Below are 24525 nucleotides of genomic sequence, written 5' to 3'. Positions count from 1 at the left end.
TACGTAATCATCGGCACTTTTTTGTTCTTTTTAAGCTAGTTTTTGCTGCTTCTAGCACCCTTTGCAGTCTGCCCTTTGTCGGGATCTCTGTTTCTGCTCCTCGATCTACGAAATAAATGTCCAGTGGAAGGCCAGCTCCGGCCATGTCTGTCAGTGTGTCCTTTCTTTCCCGCGCTGTTGTCCGAAGTTGTCAACGGACTCTTGTTTGTCAGTGGGATTCGAAAGGATCGCGATCGTCCTCGCACTGAAATGGACTCCGCCGTGCGTGAACGGCTGGAAAGGCGGGCCCAACAAATGAACCCGTAGGGCGACACCCACGTAGTCATCCGGAGTAAGTGTCTTCCGTAAACCACCACATTCTTTACCGTTGTGTCTGGAAGGCCGATGCGTTGGAGCCAGACACTGATCATAATCTCCTGGCAATCTGTGCCGGATCAGGGTTCGATCGCTGCGTGCGCATCCAACAACGGAACAGCATCGTTGCATTTTCTCCGCACACTGAATGATCGAGAGACGCAATCAGCTCCTAGTGCATCCTTTCATACATCTGTCTTTTTTCGTCAGCGTCATCCTTTTCATGCCTGCATTTTTTTTTTGCGAAAGCAACACTACGCCAGCCAGCTTGTCGCGTGGTCGCACTTCAGCCGTATGCCGTGGCCCACGAACGACCTTGAGCCGCCGTTGCCTAGCAACGCCGCAGCCGCGCTCCAACAGATGGTGCCGCCGTCGACACTGCTGCCGTCGCTGCTCGCTCCACCAGATGTGCTCTCCGCTGCGGTAGAGGGAGAGGAGGTGTCTCCTCGCGGGGGATGTATGTATGTATGTATGTATGTATATATATATATATATATATATATACCAGGTGTCCCAGCTAAATGTAACCAAGCTTTTAAAAAACATGGGATGTCCTAGCCGTCTGAAACCAAGTGAGGGTTGTTTAGAGTCACAGGACCTAGTCTGCAGTATTTTTTTTGTTCTTCAAGGTTGACTAATTAGTTACGTTTAATTAACTAGCTTTTTAATTATTGACATGAACAAAGTGTCAATGAAAAGTTGTAGATTGCTTGAGAAACAGCTTACTGAGACATTTGCAGCAAAGTAATATTTACGCAAAGTAGTTTTTTTACCGGCCTTTAACCATAACCCACGCAATAAAAAAAAGCTTCCACATGACAACTGTGCCACTTCAACTCCCAAGACACACCTTAAAGAATAAAATCCGTTTTTTCTGAAGTCCTCTCCTCAATGAAACTTTGGGTGCACATTGGGGCAGATATGTGAGCGAGCAGCTGGTCACGTGATAACTTTCTTTTAAGGCCAATAAATGAAGCTACGTAAATCGTAACTTGACGGAAACAGCACTACTAGCGGTTTTTGGAGGCGGTCTAAAACTTTTTCATTGACACTTTCTTCCTGAAGTCAGTAATTAAAAAGTTAGCTAATTAAACTTAACTAATGAATGAACTTTGAAGAGCGAAAAAATACTCAAGACTAGGCCACGCAACTATGAACAACCCTCAGTTGGTTTCACTGGACTAGGACACTTCGCCTTTTTTAAAAGTTTGGTTACATTTAGCTGGGACGCCCGGTATATATATACATACATGCATATATACACACACAAGCACACACACACACATATGTATGTGTGTGTGTGTGTGCTTCACCTCAGTGGATTCTAGGGGGCTTGGGGTATCTGTTACAACCAGCGTGGCTGCTTCGGCGGACGCAGTTGTTGCGACGCGTGTCTGTTCTTTAAATCTTTTCTCTCACATCTTTCAATACGCCTCTCTCTGCACGTGGGAGCGATTGTGGCTCAGCCCGAGCCAGTGGGCAAGCCCGTGCACTTCCCCTTTCATCCTTCCTACAGTCGCACCAACAACAGTGGATTCTAGTCGTTATGGAGAGCGCAAGAGGCAACAATGAAAGATCCTTGGAGCTCCCCAAATTTAACTGAGGCTGCTCTGTTACTAAGGAAGTTTATGATGTAATTATATGTCCTGGCCCCTACGTTCATCTCGGAGAGACCCTTAAGAATCGATACATGGGATAAGTTATCGAAAACCTTGCATAGGTCTAAGCTGAGGATGGTATGCAGTCGTTTCCCCCTTATTGTCTGAGGAAAGACATCGTTTTGAATCATCCAGAGTATGTCCTGAGTCGAGAGGCCAGACCTGAAGCCAATTTGGTTACTAGGAAAGAGTTTTTCCTCTCGGCATAAGCGTTGAGTCTGTTGAGAACTACGTGCTCTAGGACCTTGTTTAGGCAGGAATGAGATAGGGCTAAGATTTTGGAGATCTAGTTCCTTGCCCACTTTGGGGATGAGTATGACCTTAGCATGTTCCCAGGAGGCTGGGTTCCAACAGTCATTGAAGTATTTAGTAATGGCTGTGATTGACGCACCATCCAGGTTACGGAAGGTCTTATTAGTGATCCGTGTCTTTTCCGGCCGCCAAGGCGGTTTGATGGTACTTAGCACAAGCCAGACCTCCTTTTCTGTGATTTCCTCGTCTAAGCCTGGGTTATCCGCTCCCAGATAGCCCTTTTACGACTTGGGTAGCATGACCAGTTGTGATGCAGGACAGCGTGGTTGGGCCGGAGAAGGGAAGGGGAAGGATGAAAGTTGACATTTGGGAATGAAAACAGGTTTACTGACACTTTGAAGAAACTTATTTACATATTGTACAAATGGGCAAGCAGTCAAGAATTAAAAGTTCATAGCTTCGAGCAACTGGATGAGCCTTGTCGCCAGGGCCCAGAGCGTTCGTTCTCATTTAGGACGCTTGTTAAATACCCTAAGGCTCCGCCCCTTCTCAAGGCGGTGGCCAATTCAACACGAGGCACAGATTGGAAGAGTTACACAGCACAGCAAGCAGAGGCACTCGTTGCAGAGTCCACGTGTGGGAACTGGTGAGGAGGGAACGCAAGTCCACAACTTTTTTCGCACTGTGGTGCAACATTACTGCAAGCGGCATGTGTCTATCGAACACAGGTGAGGTGTGCAGGCACCACAGGCCGCAACTACGGCTGGCTCTCTCTGATTCGAGCCGGCTCCTGTCAGACGCGGTTAATTGCCTGGAGACACCGTTCCACTCTTCCCCTGTTGTCTGTCCATCGTCGGCCGCTTTTTTCGGGGAACCAAAGGGAAGGTCGTTCGCACCGAGCCGAGCATGGGAAGAACTCCACAGGCTACTTCCTAGCCAGTCATCCTTTTTTTTTTGGTGGGATCATCGTGGGGTAAAACGACTTGTCGAAATTGCCGCTGCTGTTGCCGCCACCATGGTCATCCCGGTCGATGGAATCTATGCCTTAATCCTCTTCGGCTGGTGTGCATCCTGTTCATAACAGTCCTCAGAGGGGGAAGCGCTTTTCTCTGTGTTAATGTATGTGCATTGGAGGTCTTGTAGAAGCTCGTCATTGCTGCCTGGGTAGGCTTGGGCTATGTGGAGATTTTTCTTCGCTGCTGATTTCGTACTAATTGGGTCTATAAGGTGTCTGAATAAATGCCAGATGTTCTTGCTTCTCAACTGCCCATTCATGAAGTCACACGTGTTATGTCATTGTTCTCTGCTTAATTGAGCTGAGTATTTCTCGATTTCGCGGTTAATTTTTGCAATTTTTTAGTTTTAATTGCCTGTTGTGATTCTGCTTAAGCCATCTCTTGAGGAGACCTTTTGTGCGCTTCCCAGAGGTGTAACAGGGGGAGTCCGGCTTGGGCTTGTCCTCCTCTTGCTCCACCTCCTTCGTAGTGCAGTTTGAGTCCGCACATAGCTCCTTGGAGCACTCCTCAATGTTTGTTATTTCGCTAACTTTTTTCTTGTTCCGTATATATCTGAAGGCTTCCCAGTCGGTAATCTGGAACTTGCGGTATCTAGCTTTGTGTTTGCTACTGATAAATGTGGTAGCAAGAACATAGTGGTTGCTGCCCAAGCAGATCTCAGTGTTCTCCCACTGCGGATTTGTTACCCCTTTAGCGAACGTGAGGTCTGATGACGTGTTTCTGCAAACGCTGTTGCCGATTCGGGTAGGTCTGTTCAAATCGAGCATAAGGGTCGGGCCTAGCAACTGGGCAGTTTCCCAGATTTGTGCCCCCTTCCTATTATGTGGCCTGTTGACATAGATAGCCCCATGCCTCATGGGGTGCGTTAAATTCACCCACTAGAGCTAAGGGTTGTTTTCCTGCGTGTTTTGCTGCTGCTTTAATAATTTTGACTGAGTCAGAAGTAGTATCCCCAGGCGGGCTGTAAACGTTTAGGATATAAGTGCATTTATTGCCTCAACTGCGTGGTAGCATTTGGATTAGGGTATATGTGATTTTGATGTCGTCAACTGTTCCCATTTCAGGCCCTGGAATACCTTCTGTAAATAGGCAGTGAATAGCATTGGCGAGATCGTGTCTCCTTACCTGGCACCTCTCCTTACTGGAATTTTATTGCTGACTTTATGGAGGACTATGGTAGCTGTGCAATCGTTATAATATCTCCTAATATTTTCAAATAACACTCTTCTACACCCTGATTCCACAATGCCTGCATTACAGCTGAGGTTTCCACTGAGTCAAATGCTTTCTCGTAATCAATGAAGGCTATATATAGGGGTTGGTTATATTCTGCGCATTTCTCTATCAGCTGACTAATAGTGTGAATATAATCTATTGTCAAGTATCCTTTGCGAAAGCCTGCTTGATCATTTGGTTGATTGAAGTCTAAGGCTCTCTTGACTCTATTAGCGATTACCTTAGTAAATATCTTGTAGGCAACGGACAGTAAGCTGATCGGTCTGTAATTCTTCGAGTACTTGATGTCTCCTTCTTATGAATTAAGATAATATTAGCGTTCTTACAAGCTCCTGGTAGGCTCGAGGTCACAAGGCATTGCGTATACAGGGTGGTTAGTTTTTCTAGCACAATCTCTCCACTTCAATATCTTATATACTTCAATATCAATCAAACACATAAGCTTCATGCACCTTTGTCATCCTCAGAGATCTGTGGTGTATTTTCTCCCATTTCATAATCATGCTTTTACTTGTGAGAGTGGCCTGTGGCGGCAATACCTGTATTTTAGTTCTTGCTCTTTTATACCTTACAGTAGCTTTGTTTTCAGAAAGAGTGGTGTTTTTGCGGCTAGGAGCTTGTACTGTGTCAATGCAAGGCAGCTTCAATTTCTCCTCAGTGTCCCTTTAAAGGACTATAGACACCAAATTTTTGCTTGCGTGTTTCTTCTTTCAAACGATGCGTTAGACATCGCTATACATTGAGCACCCCGCGGTATTCGTCTACGACCGCTAAATAATTTATAATTGAATTTCTTTTTGATGCTGTTTTGGTGTTTGTTTCAACTGCGGAACAATGGCTGCGAAGAGTAGTTGATGTTTAGGTCACGTGAAGAATGAAAAACCAGCTGTATAATTGCTGATAGGTAGTTTTTGTCATTCCAGGTCTTGAAAGAGGCTGGCTTAAGTAATGTAGTGAATTAAAACTACGTATCAACGATTATATTATGGTTTTTGTAGTGCATCACATGACCTGAACACCAGCTACACGTCACAGCCATCAAACTGGAACAGCATGAGAGAAGAAATCCAATTGTAAATTGTTTAGCGGTCAGTAGGCAAGTAGCGCATGATAATCCATGTATATGTCAAACACATCATTTGAAAGAAGAAAACGTGCAGTAAAATTCGGTGCCTGTAGTCCTTTAAGGCCAGCGTATACACTCTCTACAGCTTCATCTATCTGAGCTTGCACCATGACCTCATAGCAGCTTCTCTGCTAAAACGTGATGCACTAAGGAGTGTGCTTACGAATCCGTTGCTTTCAAATCGCAGCCGTGTGTAGATGCTGGTTTCGGTGTGTGCGAAAGAGAAAAAATTGGTGTTTGAATTTCTCTTGATGAGTATATTTGTTACAAAATGCATTTTGTGCGGTGTGAAATTGTGGAAAAATGCACTCTCATGGAAAAACGCAGATAACGCGCCTATAGATGCATGCCATTCACTTAAGCGGTTGCTCCGCGAATAACTGAGTTTGCAGAGAGGGGAGAAGGGCAGATACTATATTGGGATGGTTAAAGAATAAAAAATATATAAGTGTTCCAGCTAATGCCAAGGGCAGGATGACAGGAGTGAAGGAAAAAGCAAGCACGCCGCAACGTATGTTATGTGCCAGAAGCAGTGTTCTTAGCGAGCTGCCAGCGACAAAGGTTGCAGCATGATGCTGATGATCAATTATGCTGATGCTGATGATCAGTGATTAATCAATCACTGTCTAAAGGGGCTAGAGAAGAGCATTTTCTTTGGCAGATTCTTTGAATGCATAACCGCGGCTTGACTAAGGCAAGGTATGTATGATGATCAATGTGGTTCATGCTGTTCATGTGTTCAGAATGCCGATGATCAATGTGGTTCATGCTGGGGAGTGTGCGTCAGGATGTGGCAAGTCGTGGCAGAAACTCGTAATATTGTGACTTTGCGCTCCGCTTCACCCTCGAAAGCAATGGTGGATGATCAAGCGAGGAGCCACCATGTAGTGCCCAGAGGTGCTGTGTGGTAGCTTAAGAGCTGTTCTTGTAGCCCGTCAAATAAATCAGTCAATGGCTAGCTCTTGAGCTACCACAGAGTGCCTCAATAGATCGCCTATACCCATACTAGCCTTAGAGCCTTAGCATCCAAACACCCTTCGGAAACTCATGAGAGCGCACCTCCAGTCACAATACCTCCGACTAGCAGCTACCCTGGCTGGCGGACACATCCTCAAAGGACTATCAGTTAGGATTCCCGCGGTAAATGCGGGCCTCCAGCTATGGGCATAAAAGGAAAGCATAAAGGGAAGAGGGGGGGATCCAAAAGTTTTGGCAGGCTTCAGTACATCTATGGTTGTCTTCTATGTATTAACAGGTCACAGAAGAGTCTGCGACAAAACAGCCGAAGACAGCCACAGGAGTCGTGGCAGGTGCAAAGGAGTTTGTAGAGCTGCAGCTGAGTGGACACTCACTGCACCTGCGTGCACTGTCATTGAACCAGGAGCTGGTGATGAGCCAGCTGTGCCGCGTGCAGGAGGCCAACCAGAAGTCCCTGAGAGAGCTGTTTGACAGCCACCGTGGCATCCTGAATGAAGTCAAGCAACAGCTGGTGGCCAGCCACTATGGTGTCCTGAGTGACGTCAAGAAGATGAATGACGGCCACCGTGAGTACCTGACTGAAGTCAAGCAACAGCTGTATGACATCCACCGTGACATCGCAGTGGAGATCAAGAAAGAGATCCATGACAGCCACCGTGATATTCTGAGTGAAGTCAAGCAACTGCTGGTTAGCAGCCACGATAACGTCCTGAGTGATGTCAAGAAGATGAATGACAGCTACCCTGAGTATTCGACTTTGGCCAATGAAAAATTGCATGACATCCACCGTGACATTCTGATGGAGGTCAAGAAACAGATCCATGACAGCCACCGTGACATCCTGAGTGAAGTCAAGCACCAGCTTGTTGGCAGCCGCCATGACATCCTGACTGAGGTAAAGAACACGTACAATAGCCACCGTGAGTGCCTGACTGAAGTCAAGCAGCATCTGTATGATTTCCAACCTGACATCCTAGTGGACATCAAGAAACAAATCCATGAACACCACCGTGACGTCTTCACTGAGGTCAATCTCCTGAAAGCTACACTGGAACAACTCACGGTTGGTGTGCTTTCGTGCTTTCACAGTTTCAAGCTAGCTTTTTACAGTGACAATTAATTCATTATGGCGTTTTAGGCCACGCTACATTTATGCCATGCTTTAAATGTGAAAAATAAAAATAAAACACTGCATAAATTGGGAAGAACAAACAATAGAAAAAAATGAGACAGCCTGACCAAGGAAATGTTCCTCTAACACTTTGTTGAAGTTAGCAGCTTGAAAAAGTGATTCAGGAAGGCAATTCCCATCGGAAGTGTTTTGAAAAAAAAAAAAAAAAAATAGATCTTGAACTAGGTCGTTCGCATGGAAATTGGCTGCAATTTGAGTTCACTAGTGTGCAGTGTCCTTCTAGTAGTAGCACGAAATGTTTACTTCTTGTAACGTAATCTTAAGGAGAAACAAAATCTTGTTTTTTTACGGCATACTGAAACAAGCACGAATTTTATTTTCAACCATGAAAATAAGCTTAACTGTGTTTATTTAACATAATTAGGTTTAAAAAAGCCTACATGAGGTCCGGAACCAGTCAGAGTGGGTGAGGGAACAAACGTGGGTTAATGACATCTTAGTTGAAATAAAGAGAAAGAAATGGGCTTGAGCAGTGCATGTAATGCAAAGGCAAGACAACCGCTGGTCCTTAACAGTAACGGAGTGGATTCCAAGAGAAGCCAAGCATAGCAAAGGGGAGGGGGGGTGCAGAAGGTTAAGTGGTCGGATGAGATCAAGAAGTGTGTTAGGATGCGGTGGCCGCAGCTGGCAAAGCATACGGTTACTTGGAGAGATATGGGAGAGGTCTTTGCCCTGCAGTGCGCATAGTCAGGCTGATGATGATGAAATGTGTCCTAAAGGATTTGCCCTTTTTTGTATGCGTGCCCCAAATAAGCTCAATTCGGATGAAAATGTTATATGCAAAAAGCTTAATGTCGGGAGGCGGCAACAACTGAAATTTCGCTTTAAAAAAAATATATTTTCTACTAATGTGGAAGAGAAATTGCTGCAGTGTTTCTTTTCAGCTGATTTTTAAGTCAGTGCTAGATACTTATGATTCAACACTTCCCGAATATGGGAGCTGTTGAGAACGGCATCAGCAAGTCTCGTCTGGAAGCAGCCAGCCTGTCATAATGGACCATCCGGAGAGGACCCGGGTGTCATCTGGCTCCCGTCATCGTATTTGGCCGCGTCAGAGTGCGGTCGTCATCCACCCAGACGTCGCGCTAACTTCGAGCACAAAAGAGCCCGCTTCTGGTGGCTCTTTGGCGTGCCGGCTGGACACTGCGGCAGCCAGCGGGTGGCCATTTCCCCAACAGTCGCGACCATGTCTCATGACAAAGGACCACTTTCAGCCAGTTTTTTCCCAGCCCACGTGCCTGCCCTGTGTCATGGATCTTATAACAATAGGTGTGGCAAAATGTGTAAACCCCCAGCTGACCATGAGAACGTACGTTGCCTGCTCACCTACCGCAGACTGTGCAGCCTAGATGGCATCCGCCTCTCCCTCTAGCTCAACACATGGCAAGGTTGTGCCTGTGCACAAGTCCACAGGCCATTCTCCATCTAGGGGCTTTAGGCAATAGTAACAGCCTTATGAAAGTCTGCAACGAGTGGCCAAGAAACTCTTCCATTTTGCTCTGGACGTTGTACAAAACGTAATGAAATCCAGTCATCTTTTTTCGCCCATCACCCAGCTCTTTCACTCAACGGCCTTGTAGACAGATATGGAATGTATTAATGGTTCTCGTTACCCGTAGAAGCGCGCTTTTTTCATACTGTATTCCACACATCATAGCATGTCAGTAGCTTCCAAGGAATGCTGGAGACCACAATTCAGGGTTGCTCTTATTTTGCTAAGCAGAATGCAATCGTATGCAAATAATCTTAACAATACAGAATTAGAATATCAGGCAAATAATTTACGACAGCAATAAACAGCAAGGATCCCAGCACACTTTACTGCATAGTGCTTCACTGTGGTAACCGGAAGTGACACCAGGTAATTCGGAAACGTCCTCAATCACTTAAACAAACTGAGTCCTGTTTTCTAAATATGCATCAACCCACTGCACAATATTATGGGAAAGACCACTGAGCTCTAGCTTAAAATTACGAGTTTCTTGTGTGGGGCCATATCGAAGGCATTTGCAAAGTGTAAGAACAATATATCACTTGGCACGAAGTGTCACGAACACATAACACCTATGAATGGTTGACATTCCCTTTTGAAATCCAAGCCGGTACAGTGATGATATACCTTTACTGTTGGGAAAGTCCCTGAGGAGGCCGGCAGCTGTGTGTTCTAAAAGTTTACAGCAGCTAGCAATTATTGATACAGACTAATAATTTGGCACAATTGATCGATAATTTGGCACAATTGATCGATCTCCTTATTTATTAACAGTTACTATGGCTGCATCTTACAACTTAAAAAAAAATCAGTAATTGCTAACACTGGGCCATGGTCTGCAGCGTCCTGTATTACTCCGCTGACCAATCTCAAAAGTAAACGAGATCGTATTAAGATTTGACTAGATTAAACAAGCTATGGTATCAAAATTCTAGAGCTTATACTTTTTTCTTGCAATAAGTTTCTTGTTTTAGTAACAAGAAAAGTTGCTACAATGGACTACATTTTCGTCACGGAGGAATTCTGTGCCGCAATCCTGAATGTGGGTGGAATTTCTTTGCAGTCTTAAGTTGTATCCGAATATAATTGTAGTCATTCAGTTGTTTACTACAGTATAAAGAAACGGTGAAATTTTTGGCTAAAGATTCTGCTACCGGTAGGTCCGCAGTTTTTTTAACAACAAATTTACGTTTAAATGACATCATGCCTCCAGATGGGATTAAAAAAACATTGCTAGGATATACAGTATCATGCTTAGGGCCGTTCATTTTGTCTTGCACCCTCTACAGATTGCTTAAAAATTAGGTTAAACTCAATTTCTGTTTGTATGTGCACCTTTTTAAAAAAGTCTGTTTTCCAGTCTACAAGGCTGAAGACACTGCAAAAATATTTGTGGACATTAGTTCTTATTTCGGAGGGATAATTTCAGTTGACTTGTGATCTTGAGCCGTTTGTAAAGCTTATAGCAGAAAGAGGGCAGGTATATGGGTTTCTTGACCACGCATAGTGAACAAGGGACGGGGAGCCTCAAAGTGCTTGCCAACGTTTCGACAAGAGAGACAAACACAAATTCTCTGGTTAAACAAGCACACTGAGCATTCCCCTCCCCCCCGTCCCCCCTGTTTCTTCTTTTGTGAAGTTCGTTATTCATGACATAACTTAATTACAGGACACATTCGAAAATCAAGCTTTAGGAGTGAGAGGCCAAAGCATGGATACTGGCCAGACTTCTTATTAGCATCTCAGTATCAGGTGCTACCCTAGCTAACGGCGGCATACAACAGGGGTGTTGCGCGTTTGAAATTGCCGCTGTGATATTGGATGATTTTCCATTTTCACAGTATACAAAGGCAGGCACAGATACGGAAGCGCCGAGTAGACTATTACAATGTACTTGATAAAATAACTGTAATGGGTGAGGGAAAAAAACTGATTTGGCAAACCGTTTGCAACTTGCCATTTGGAAATTGTTTTTGAAATAATTAGCAAAAAAAATTGAGCATTTTACATCACGTACAAAAACGAGAGCGCTAAATAGTCTTTTCCTGCAAAATTTCGCCCGAAAAAGTCCTAATTAGAGAACATTTTGCAGAATAACTTTATATTTATCTGAATTTGAGCTAAAAAATATCACCAGAATTTTACCCCCCAAATTCTGGGAAATATAACACCAGCAAACTACAATCATCGGTACGTGCTTATCTGGCTGAAGCCAAATGACCAAAACTACTGCAGCTGTGGCAAATTTTCAGGACTTCACACTTTTTTGTACATTTATGACAAATTGCGTGCTTTCCTTTGGGACTAATGCTTGTTTCCAAATGATCCTTTGTCAGGAGTGAAGTCAGAAAGTTCTGTGTTTCGAAATAAGTGCAGCATTTCTGGTACTGATCCTACATTACAGCCGCTGCTGTTATGAGTTATTTGCTCGCTTGATTGATGCTTTTTTCCTGAGATTCTGTGGCTTGTTTCCGTGCTCTTCACTGCTTTCCTCATGAGCACTGGGAGAGGTTGCGAAAAAGTGAAAGGCAGGCAGAAAGAGTTCAACTGCTACCACATGGGGGTCCCCTGAAACTCTCAGCGTCCCTGTCAAATGTGCACAGAGATCACATTAAATAAAATTATAGCTGCAGTGCGTAAACAACAGCATCGTTAAAACCGGCAAGGTTTACGTGCACGTGCTCAGCAAAGCACCCATTGACAATCTTAGTTTATTTTGTTAAAGACGAGATGCGTGTTTCTGTCAACCATGTTACAGCGAGGATAGCAATCGCAAATCTGCCCCATCTGTCAGCAACTGGTTTTGGTAAAATGTTTCATCCAAAACCTGGAGCATGGGGGTGTCACACATGCTATGTGAGCAATGATGCCAACAAACTCACATGTGCTGCGTGCGACTCGCCAAAGCCAGGCACTGATAAGCCGAAAGTCTGCTGAGGCACCTCAGCCACAGGTTGCATCTTTTTGTCTTCTCAGTCTAAGGTCACATCCCCTGTGGCAAAGCCCTCTCCTCCAACTCCCGGTGCAACCAGGCATCGAGCCAGTTTGCTTCGAAGCCCAGGAGAAGCACCGGAGGACTTTGTTCCCACTGGCAACTTCGGGAGAGTGGTTTCCCTCCCTGAACTTGTAGAGGTCAAGACAGGTGAAGAGGACGAGGAGGTTCTGTTCTGCGAGCGGGCCAAGTTGTACCGGTTCGATGCTGAGACAAAGCAGTGGAAGGAGCGTGGCATTGGCCAGTTGAAGATCCTGCGGCACCCAGAAACCCACGTGTGTCGTGTGCTGATGCGCAGGGACCAGGTGCTCAAGCTCTGTGCCAACCATCGGATCCTGCCCGAGATGAAACTGGGCCCACTGTCAACAAGCGACCGTGCATGGTCCTGGTTCGCGAATGATTACAGTGAGGGAAAACTGTGCGAGGAAAACCTTGCAGTTCGTTTCAAGACACGTGAGCAGGCTGATGACTTCAAGCAGACGTTCGAAAAGTGTCGGGATGAGGCCCAGCCAATAGCTCAGGTGAAAGATGCAGAGAAAGGTAGTAGTGATGCCAAAGTGCCGGCGGCTGAAGCACAGAAACCAGTGGAGCCAGCAGCCCCTGTTCCACTGTCCCAGCTGAGCGAGTTCAAGCCAAAACCAGGGTCCTGGAACTGTGACGTTTGTTACGTGTCAAATCCTGCTGATCGGACGGCATGTGCAGCCTGCGAGACCCCAAGGCCTGGTGCAGCCAGTTGCGAGGTCAGTAAATACCATATATTCTTGTGCAATGGCCGCAGCTGTGTACGGGCTGCGCCTCCAAAATCATATTATGGCATTATCTTTGTGCTGAAGTTCTGCTTGGCCTAAGGATAAAGCCAAGTGTTCAGGCCTTGTGAACAAGATGGTGGAATGAGTGATTTCAGCCTTTGGGACTAGCATTTACTGCAACATTAACATTTTTTTTTTTTGCTGATGTCGGGCTAGTGTTATTTGAAATTTGCAAACTATTGGAGTTATGTGATGCCCTACTGGCTGCTGCCACTTGCTATGGTGATAAAAAGGCCTGATGCCTTCTCTGCTTTTGAATTACCTATCAGTGCTGGCTGTCATCTGTGTTTCTAAGGGAAAGAGAAATTCTTAGGATTGTCTGTGTGTTGCTGGTAGGACCTACTGTGGGATGCATTTAGGTGTGGCTGGAGAGTTATTGGGTATTGGTTCCGTCTTGTTGGTCGCGAAGCAGCAAGAAGAAAAAAAAATGGGGAAGAAAATATCAGCGCCCGAAACTGTGCTCAGCGGTTTGCTGGCAGGTGTTGGCTGCTCAAGCCTTCGCTACGGGCTAGCGTAAGCTCAGGAGCCGAAACTAAGCAGTCGGACTGTTCTTGGAGACTGGGGCATTCGTTGTCATCATGCCTTCTCTTCTAGAGAAAACTGCCATCGCTTGTTCTTAGCATGGTCATCACCAGAGCCGATAGTCAAGCACTCGTCTCAGCACCATGTGAAACTTGGCGGCGCTGTTGAACACACGTGATAGCGAGAGCACAAAGAAAAACAAGGCAACAAGGCTGGAGAACCATGGAGGAAATAAACTCTGGAGGGAGCGTCCGGCAGTAACCATGAAGCCTTGTCATAAAAAGGAGAGAATTGGCCCCCCTTGATTGCACCACATGATAGCAAGTGGTGGTCTATTACTGCTGCGCAGACACGTGCACTAAACATGCCTTTATCAAAACACTAGGGACTGCCTCGGGGAGCGAAAAACTGTGGGAGAGAACGGGTTCGTGAGAACTTTGCTTGTGAAGGCTGAGGCTGGCTGCATGACATCAGGCTGTCTGCTGAGCTTTTTTCTCGATGTAGCCAAACCTCATTTGCGCAGCCGCACCTTGTAGAAAAAAATGTCGCGAAAGTAACGTGGTTTACTGTTCTACCAATCCCTCACCCAGCTTCCAACTAGAGATTGGTGATGACAGCTGTCAGCAGTGATGCGCACCGTAAATCAAGTACCCTGGTAGTGCTTTCGCCGCCGTTAATCCATATTGAAATTATATTGAAATTATACACATTTTGGAGGGCATTTTTGAAAAGTTTGTAAATCTGAAAAATTTGTTAATGTAAGGTTCATAGTAACGAGATTTCACTGTACCATTATACGGGATTTTGAAGGCGATAATAAGTGTGTTCGATATATTTAATAAGGTTCAACATATCTGGCCCCGACTGTATTGATATTTTGGGTGCCTTGGACATTGCACTTATTCTTTTTTTGCTGGGCTAATATTTTTCGGTCATACTTCTCTGTGCAGCCTACCCAGTCCGCCCTAAAGGCATTGGAGAAGTTTGTTGCCCCTATCTCCAGCGGTGGAGGCTTTCCTCTTGGCAGTACACCTGTGGGCATTGCACCGCCAAAATTCACCTTCGGTTGCCCGAGTGCTGGCAGTGGGGCGCCGCCCACAACTGGTAGCCTGACCACACCATCTTCAACTCCCCAGTTGGCCTCGGCAACAAGCAAGGCTCCCGGATTTGTTTTCGGTTCTGTGCGCCCCACTTCCGCTACGCCGCCTTCTACTTTCACGTTTGGGATGGCTTCTTTCAAGACCGAAGCAGCTCCAACGACTAGCGCACCGGCTGCCACGACATCAACACCAACAGCTGTAAGAGCATCCAGCATGCTGGGCTTATTTCAGCAGGCTTTTGTTTTTTTTCTTCTCTGTGGCAAAACTGGAAGGTCATCTACAACAAAAATTCGTAACAGAAGCAAATGCATAAGGAATTGCTTGCAAAAACTAAAATGTTTCAAACCAAAACTCGAAATAGGGTCGCCATTATCAAATATCAAATGTCGGAAATGACGCAGAATTGGATCACTCGGCCCAGGCTGTTCAGCCCCATAGTAGTTTTGGAGGCTCACTGCTTCCCATAGAAACTGCAGCAAACAGGCACTTGTTTCAAGCGTGCAATGTTAAAAACACAAATGCCAATTGGAAGAATCTAAATGCTACGAATGAACGCACGCGAGCAGAGACAACCATTTGTTTCAGGGTATCTGCTTTCATCCTTCTCTCGCCGAGGAAACATAGTGCTGTTAGTAATGCCTTTGCGAAAACCCTCTTTTTGTGCCGTAATTGTGGCAGGCGATGCAGGATTTCGATTCAAATTGGTAAAAATTGGTAAATTGGGTTTCGAGGAAAGGAAATGGCGCAGTATCTGTCTCACATATCTAGGCGGACACCTGAACCATGCTGTAAGGGAAGGGAGGAAGGTGGGAGGGAAAGAAGAAAGAGGTGCCGTAGTGGAGGTCTCGGGAATAATTCCGACCACCTAGGGCTCTTGTGTTTCGCCTCCATTGAAACGCGGCCGTCGCGGTCGGGTTCCAACCCAGGTACTCCGGCTCGGTAGACGAGCTGGAGTACCCGGGTTCAAACCCTTCCTTTCAAACCACCCTTTTAATCCTTGCGGTCTGTAATCTGTTCAGTCCCAGAGGATCCAATTTGAGGAAGGTCAATACCTACCTCATGTTCGGCAATTGCCTAACTAAGCGGTATGCTGTCAGGTACACGTGTTGTCTGCTTTGGGTTTTTGGGTTTTTTTAAACGCTAATAACAACAGAACTGGCTCTCTAATAAGCATAGCACTTTGTCACGATTATTATTATGACTTACCCAACACATTCAGAGGCATTCTAGCCAAACAAAAAATTTTGTTGCAGTTGGCAGTGAAGGTAATCCTATCTTATCTTTTGATAAATTGGAGATTTGTCAACTTCCTTGAATTGTCCAAGATGCTCTTAATTTATACTAATCCTCCTGATTGTATTCATGTGTCCTTATTTCTCTTGAAAATTGTCGACAACTTGATTTGAAAGAATCTCCTTGTATGCAATGTAGGCAGATGCTCGTTACCAGTAGATGCTTGTTATCTGACTAAAACTAAATTCATCAAGACTACTTCAGGTGCCACATATTTTCTCGACTTTAGTTATTTTCATACTTCATGGACTAAAGCGTGTTTCGAACCAATTTTTTCAGAAAGAGTGAAGTCCGGCAATTTGGTGTTTTGAAATAAACAGAGCGCTTCTGGTGCTCATCAATCAGTGCGGGAGCTACTGCGGACTTTGTTTGTTTGCTGGTCTTCTTTCGAGCTTTTATGACATGTTTTCGAGCTCTTTGTCACTTTTTTCACGATCGTTGAAAACTGCTGCAAGAAAGTGAAAGACCGGCGGAAGGAGTCACAGTCCAAGGGTGTGCTGGCTACCCTGAAACCATCAGCATGTCTCTCTAGTGTGCTCATAGCTCACATTACGTAAAATGAATACTGCAGGGGGTAAAGATCATCATTGTTGGAAGCAGCGAGGTTAAACATATGTGCTGTCCAAGCCAGGTGGCTATTTTGGAGCCCCGTTCAATTTTAGAATGATGAGATTCATGGTTCCGTCACACAAGTTAGAATGAGGACGGCACTGCTTATGGGAAACCTGCCCTGTTTACATCGTCTGTGGCAGTGTGGAAGAACTCCCGGAGACATTTGGTTGTTCAGAAATGGTCTGCTGCGAGTTGCTGCAGTGTAAAGTGAATCTCGTGGACAATTTCCCCAGACTGCTCACTGCCGTTTCTAGCCTGTGCAGCACAAGGCTGTAAAAAAAAAAAGAAACAAATCATCAGGTGCTGCTCGGGCATGATTTTACACTGTTAATTCCAACCGTAGCTTCCACTGCAGTGGCGACATATTGTGGGAGAGTATTCTTACGAGCGCTTGGTTGTGAGCTATTGCTTGTTGCTTCTCCCTTCAGCTCTTTCTCTCCTTTCTGCAGTTCAAGTTTGGCAGCCCTCAAAAGTACGAATTCAGCTTCAGTGGGGTGCGACCACGCAGCCCGGGCAAAGCACCGAAGTCTCCTGGCACGCCCACTGATGCGGAAGAAGAAGAGTCGGGCACCGTTGAATCCCCCGAGGCTGAAATCTACTTCCAGCCTGTGGTGCCCTTGCCTCCGAAAGTAAGTACCACTCCAAGCCTTGGCATGTGGACGAAACAGGATTCCCAGGCTGTAAAAGTTCTTTACAAACAATCAAAAGCTGACCGTATGGGTGTAGGGTGGATGTGTGCACTGGAGAAGAGAAGGATGTTCTCCGACCTTTCCTCTTTCTGTTCTTTTTCTTACTTGATGCACAGGCTCTTGCATGTGTAGTGCTGTCTGTTCTTGTCTCTTTCACCACTGTCATGATCTAGTGGTGCAGCCTATACGAGCCAACTCTTGGTTGGTGTGAAGCTTTGACATTTTTAACTGGGTGCTTGCAAACAAATAAGAGCCAGTCATTAATGATCAGTAGCTGTTTTTTTTTTTGTCTGATATAAAACACCGCATAATCTAATTAGTGACTCTTTTTGTAAGGTTTTTTTTCCCCAGTCTACTTGCAGTTTGGGCTGACATCTATAACAATGTCGTATGATTGAAAGCAAGACATCAGCCACCAGTGCAGTATTAGTCTCCATCTGCACGATTTCATCGATTTTATCGTGATGCTTACTTTCTTCGAGTACTTCTTGGCTAACTGGTGCAGCTGTCGCACTATCATTTTGAGGTGACAAAAGTACAAGCACTATTGCTGAGCTACCTATGTCCTTTTAATGAGCTTTTTTTTTTTTTTATTCGAGCTGTTTGCCATCAGGCATAATGAAAAAGGAAAGAAAGTTATAAAAATGAGTGCAAACAAGCCTCGCTTAAAAAGCGGCACAAGTTCGTGATATAGCGATTATCTAGAGTCCACTTGGTATAGTCGTCTGCAACGTCCCATCGCAGGCCAACCTTTCTTAGTAAACGTCGTCTCACAGAAGCTGTAGCCGGGCAAGTCCACAGCAAGTGTTTTTCATCACACTGGTCGGGCGCAGCACCACAATGGGGACACTTGTCTGTCACTTCGTAACGTATGTCACGCCACCGATGACGCACACAAGGAGTCAGAGCCGCTCCTGCCCGAATCCGGCGCACAGATACCTCCTCCTCCCGAGTAAGACTCCGGGGGAGAGGGTACGAACACGGAGGAATTAGAGCGCGTGTTCGCTGACGCAAAGACTGTTTCTCGGAAACATGGGACAGGAACGGATCTGAGGGAAGAGGGGAAGGTGGCGGGATATCGGATGTGTCAAGGTGTGTCATTGCATCCACATGAATATTATGCGGATCCTGGGCATGCCCGCGAATCCAGTGTATACGCACAGGACAGGGGTATTTTGTGCAAAGTTGGTGAATGGATTGTGTAACTTGGAATGTGCGCCGGACAGCCTTAAGCTGCTTAAGGGCGGCAAGGGAGTCGGTGTAAATGTGTACAATATCGAAAGTAGGTACGAGTGGAAGGGAAGCAATGGCATTGTGTATCGCCTGAAGCTCCAAGGCCAGGGGGGAGCAAGTATCCGTGCTATATGTAACGCGGGAGTTGAGATGAGGATGTGAGGGACTGTAAACTGCAGTAACTCCCTGCACTGCTGTGTGTGATGCATCGGTGTATATTATGCACCCTGAAGAAAGATGGGCGGCTGATATCGGCGTCGAAGCAGAGGGGCGATTGTCTGTGAGCTGACAGTATGACCATGGGGGAAGAGTCTGTAAACGATGAAGCTGAAGCGACATCTTGCGTGCTCTGTTTGCCTCACGCTGGTCGATAAGTTCACTCAATGTATTAAGTTGAGCGTACTCTTGCAGAATGGGTATGGGTGTGATACGCGGAAGATAAGTTATGGCGCGCATAGCCTCCCGATTGATTGATTCAAGGGAGTCCCACTGTCGTCGGGTGAGGCGATGAAATTGCGCTTGGTACACTATCCGCGGCTGAAGGATGGAGCGCACGAGCTGACGGGCAGTATCAAAACGCGCTCCGCCAGAGCGCATAGCTATGCGTCGAATCAGACCAAGAGTAGCGTGAGCCGATTTACGGGTCGCGTTTAGCCACGAAGTCCCAGTCCCAGATGTATGAAGTAGAAGACCTAGCACACGCACACTTTCAACTTGAGGAATTGGAGAATTGTCTACCTTAAAGGTAAAAGGTGCTGCTTTCCGTAAGCCACTTCCTTCAGTGTACGTATCCATGGGAAGCCTTTTAATGAGCTGGGCAGCCTTGCTATGCACCGGCACGAAAGGGGGTGCCTTTGTGATAATTTTGATGCTGATGAAAAATTGAGGTGCAATATTTCTTTATGCAGCCTAGCATATGAACTTTGGACTGTGGATACAGACTGGATTTTGATTCAAAAAGGAGGTGAGAGCTGAGGCTGTTTTGTCTGAAGAGCTGTGTTCTTTTGTTTTGCATAGGTGGAAGTTCGCACTGGGGAAGAGGAGGAGGATGTTCTCTACCGCCACCGGGCCAAATTGTTCCGCTGGATGGATGGTGAATGGAAAGAACGCGGCCTGGGTGACATCAAGCTTCTCCATCACCCGGCCGCTCAACGCACCAGGCTGCTTATGCGCCGGGAGCGAGTCAGTTGAATGCAGATCTTGCTTCCTGTCTGTCTCTCTTTGTGTTTCCATTACTTACTCTCTCCACTTCGTAGAAAAGAGCTTTCCATGTGCAGTAGAATCCCGATAATGTGATGTTGATTAATATGATTTTGGTGACAACAGTAATTTTCTAATTTCCCTGTGCAGAATTTTGGATGCTCTGAACACACTCCCACGGCACTATGGATAATTTGAATGTGCGAGTTGTGACCGCACCCTCAAACACTGAGCACTACCTGCACATCACCGATGCTGCAATATCTAGTTGTGTGGTCTGCTCTGTGAGCAGTTTGCTGTGCCCACATATTGCTGATGTCGCAATCGCTGTATCACTACTTTTACTGGTGATGGAGCAGAAGCCACAGAGCCAAAACGCACTCTCTTCCTCTGCAGCAGAATGTAGCCCCTGCTTGCAGTTTTTAGCTTTCTTCTAAAACATAGAATTAGCAATAAAATCTCGGTAATTCTACTCCAATATTTTGAAAATTTAAATAATTCGAAGTACTGGCTTGGTCTCGGCCAGCGCCCATGTAAGTGGTGTCAAAAGCTCGCTATTTCGATGCTTTGGGTCTCGCGACGGTTAATTTGAATGGGCTGTCATTGGGGGCCCGCATCTAGGTGTGACCAGGCAGCAAGAGGTCGTCTAAATAGCCCTAGTCAAAACCTGAATTCTGTGTGCATAGTTGCTCGCACACCTCTGACCTGCACGAGACTGTAGGCGCGACGACGCATCAATGGCTCCGGTCTCTGAGAACATTCCGAATGCTTAGTTTTGATTCTTCTTTTCTGAGCTCCAATCCTGACCACAGCAATGGTGGCTTGAGACCGGCAAGTGTCAACTAGCCACCCTAACCTATCTAATCACCGTTGTGGACACTGATTAGCACATCGCTGTTACTTTTCTCACCCCATCCCCCCGCCACTTTTTTATGTTCTCGCCACTTCAGCGCCACTGAGGCGTTTCTATTGCCTCCATCCACGTGGTTCGGTTTTTCCAGTGTACCGAAACTGTGTGCTCATCACATGTCGTTCGCTGTTAGTTTAGTGAAGCCTCCTCACATGCGATAGTGCCACTTGTACTGGGTGTGGCGCAGTAGCGGGGGAACTCCACCATGTCACGCCATGAAAGTTGTGGGAGGCCCTTATGATTTTGGAACAGTGAATGAGTATGGGAGCTATAAAACATTGATGGAAACATGAAAAATAGTCATTGCCGTACTATTCTCATCTCAAATTAGGCAACTATTCATTGCCAGTTTTTTTTTTTTCAAATAAGTTTACCGTATGTGATGCAAGAAGTTCTTTACAGTTTTTCCGAGTCATTTCCGGTCCCTTTGTTTTCTGTTTCTTGCCCTTGAAGTTCGACTTAGCTTGCTTGTTTTCTTGATTGCAACAAATTTGCTAGGCACAGCTGGTTGAAAGATGCTGCCGTAGGTGGCGCCAGCTACCCCAGTAGCCATAAATAAATCCCATTTGCCATAAAAAAATCTGTGTGAATGCATTTCCAAGCATCTGCAATGGATATAGTTTATTTTAGATGATACAAGTGTTTTTTGTGGCCCTGTGGGATTTGTGTCATCGAGATTCTGCTGTAATCTACATTCCGTGGTGCCCTTTGTACTTTTGTTGAGCTAATTTATTGGGGGTGTTTGAAATTGTGCAGCCGCTTCTACAAGTCCTTCTTACAAATTTTTGACGTGTTGCTGCTGAGTGCTGTTGGCTGTAGTCTGCACCCTCTTCTACAGCAGCTGCTTTGGCATGTCTTTTTGGGCAGGTTTTGAAGGTGTGTCTCAACCACCTGCTGACACCTGAGCTGCTGTTCAACAAGAAAGATGACCGTGCTGTTACATGGTCCGCGACAGACTTCTCAGATGATGTTGCAAGTCTGTACCAGTTCGCCCTGCGCTTCAGGAGTGCACAGGTAGCAGATGAATTCCTTGCTGCCGTGGAGCAGGCAAGGAACAAGACTGCCGGCACATCACTGCCTTCTGTAAGCAGACTTTTCTATCCCTACTGATTGTTTTGTAATAAGGTGCATCACTTCAGTTTTCTGGTTGAACTGGTCACAGTAACTGAAGGAATTAAGAGTACACTTTCATATCATGAATTCAGACTCACTTAATTCGAACTTCCGGTTTATTAGAACTGACTATTTGGTTTCATTCACATCATATGCACTCAAAAGGTCTTAATATGAACTCTGCATAAATTTAACAGCTTTTTATTTCGCTTTAGGTTCGAGTTATTGACAGTTGACTGTTTTGCTGCAGTGTGACCTCATTACACCAGATCCGGTTTTAAGGAATAATCGAATATAACACATGAATCTACCATGACATAAGCCGCCATGTAATCGCAAGGTTTTGTTAGGTTTTGGCGGAGATCGAAGACAATAAAACATCGCATGTTCTAACATTGTGATGGAATAAGTCTGTCGGCGGCAAACCAACTGACTGAGTCACGATTCGCCACCGACAGTCCTATGGCTCCTGTGGCTGTAAAATGGCTCTAGTTTCGGATTCCGGAGCCGTACACGCTCCTGGAGTGTGGAAGTTTTCACTGGGACCACCGATCGTTCTTTTGGGAGAACAACTGCCAGCGTTAACATGTCGCGTAGGCAGTTACGATGCGCAGTTCAAAATACCGTTGGTGGAACTGATTGAATCACCGGGGGTCAGGGTAACCCATTGTGGAGTAACAGATTTGTGATGCTTTAGTGTGATATATTGTTTAAGCTGATGGGTTACATAGCGCAGTTTCCTTTCATTTTTGAATTAAAATGGCTTCTTTTCCGCTCCTGGCACCTGGAACAGTTTTCGGCTGCTGTGCTCTTATCAGTCACTTTTCATGCCTCTGGCTTTTGTTACACTAAGATACTTTACAGTAAACCCTCAGCAATTGCAAGTTATATATCCTGAAATATTGCAAGGCTAGGTCAGTCACATTGTTCAATATATTACACAATATGCATAATGTTACACGTTTCACGTTACACTGTCATGTTATGACTGCGGCTTTTGTTGTGTCAGGAGGAAGTGATAAAGGATTCTTGCGAAAATGTTTCCTCACGATTAATTTATCAGCTGTGGCAGCGTGGAAGAAACCAGGTCTTCAAACTACAATCCAGGAGCTTATTCGGACTCGTGCTGTACAATTCTTGCTTGCTTCTCACACACATGCACGCTCATGCACACATGCTCATGCAAGTGCACACTGATTGTGAACAGTGTTCTTAACAAGAGCCATGCTGTGGAGGCTGTGCTAAAGCAGCCTGCAAACACCCTTTGCCTCCTCTTGCACCTTGTCGTCATTGGTTGAGCTGCCGTGGTGGCTCGCTGGGTTAGGCATTTGGCTGCAGGGTCTAGTGTCGCAGGATTGAATCCCAGCTGCAGTGGTTGCTTTGCACTGGAGGCAAAATGCAAAACAGCTGGTGTGCTGTGTGATATCAGTACACGCTAAGGAACCCAAGGCAGTCAAAAATGATCGGAAACCCTTCAATATGGCGCCCATCAGAGCCCATGAACAGCTTCAGAACATTAAACCATGCATGCCATGTTTGACCGGTCACTTACTTCATACACTTTGGTGACTGCTGCTTGTGACATCCTTTCCTTAGTATACAATGAGCAGTGTGCTTGAAAAGGAGCTAGCAGCATAGTATTCGTGCATGCATTGCTCACCTACAGTACTGTCTTTGGTAATGAAAAAAAAAATGGTGCCATTGAAACAGTACGTGCAAGATGTTTTTGCCTGGCCCTCTCACAGGCTGCTCAAGTGTCCAAAGAGCAGACTGCACCAGTGGATGCCTCCACCTTCAACTTCCGCCTGGATGGAGCTGCTGGGAGCACTGCCAGTAGCACACCTGGTGCTTTTTCCCTAGGGAGTCGTTTTGGACCAACAAAGCAGACTGTGGTGCGATCACTTTTTGGCAACACCACGCCATCGAAGGACAGTGTAGATGATGGTGAGTTGGACTGATGTCAGGTGTCACATATTGATGTGCGAAATGCAGCTGGGATGCAGTTTCAGTATCGGCATCCAAACCTTTTTGCGGTATGATGTAGCTGTTGCTTGGAATTCAATGATGTTGTAGCGCCCGGCGACGCTATAAAGCGCAGGCGCTGCGATCGGCGTTCCCGCGACAGAAGAAAATAAAGAACGACAGCGCGTGCTCGGAGCGCACGCCCGGCACGCGCAGTCCGGAGCTAGAAGCCTGCCACGCTGGTCGTCTCTGTCTGGTGCTCCGCTGCGACCCCGCCAATACCTCAACAGTGGCGACCTGGCGAACCGTGCCTTCTATCTCAGCGGCGTTCCAGCATGGCGTACTGGCAGCACCCAAGTTTCGACCCGCCGCTCCCGGCGTTCCGGCCTGCAGGCGTCGGCGGGTGGTTCGCCCAACTGGAGGCTGCGATGTACCTGAACGGCATCACCATCCAGCCGTTCAAACACGAAGTCCTTTGCGACATCCTCCCACCCGACCTCCTGCGTCGGCTCACCTACTCTGCTTTCGGCGGCCGGCCATACGATGAGCTGCGTGCGGCCGTCTTGGCGTACTTCGGCGCCTACTACGTTCCGCCGCCGCTCTACGACGCAGCGGACCCGTTTTCGCCGCCGCCAGCCTCTGGCCCTGCACCGGCCTCGCTCGCGCCCACGCAGCCTTCATCAGAACCCGGCCCGCCTCAGCAGCCCCTCGCCGCCTCGCCGCCACTCCCGTCCAGCGTCTCCAGCCCGGCTGTCTCTCTCGACGCCACACCAGGTGGGATCCGCA

The 24525-nt window shown here is 46.3% G+C and overlaps 1 protein-coding gene across 4 annotated transcripts in view; it reads left to right on the top strand.

Moving 5' to 3' along the window:
• LOC149342212 (E3 SUMO-protein ligase RanBP2-like) overlaps nucleotides 1-24525 on the top strand; it is an 83891-nt gene that overhangs the window by 29387 nt on the left and 29979 nt on the right. For all 4 annotated transcript variants that reach the window (XR_016283015.1, XM_089544516.1, XM_089544515.1 and 1 more), the window contains exons 2-8: nucleotides 6898-7683; nucleotides 12281-13036; nucleotides 14578-14925; nucleotides 17082-17261; nucleotides 19572-19736; nucleotides 21532-21747; nucleotides 23523-23721. Coding sequence is in view for 3 of the 4 variants with exons in the window: in XM_089544516.1 (XP_089400642.1) it covers nucleotides 6898-7683; nucleotides 12281-13036; nucleotides 14578-14925; nucleotides 17082-17261; nucleotides 19572-19736; nucleotides 21532-21747; nucleotides 23523-23721 (2650 nt within the window). In the remaining variant the exon portion in view is untranslated. The remainder of the gene's footprint in view (nucleotides 1-6897; nucleotides 7684-12280; nucleotides 13037-14577; nucleotides 14926-17081; nucleotides 17262-19571; nucleotides 19737-21531; nucleotides 21748-23522; nucleotides 23722-24525) is intronic.

This window comes from Amblyomma mixtum, chromosome 5 (genome assembly GCF_055824585.1).
Source record: "Amblyomma mixtum isolate Tamu chromosome 5, ASM5582458v1, whole genome shotgun sequence".
NCBI lineage: Eukaryota > Metazoa > Arthropoda > Arachnida > Ixodida > Ixodidae > Amblyomma > Amblyomma mixtum.
Note: the sequence above shows the minus strand (reverse complement) of the source record. Positions and strands in the feature narration are given on the sequence as shown.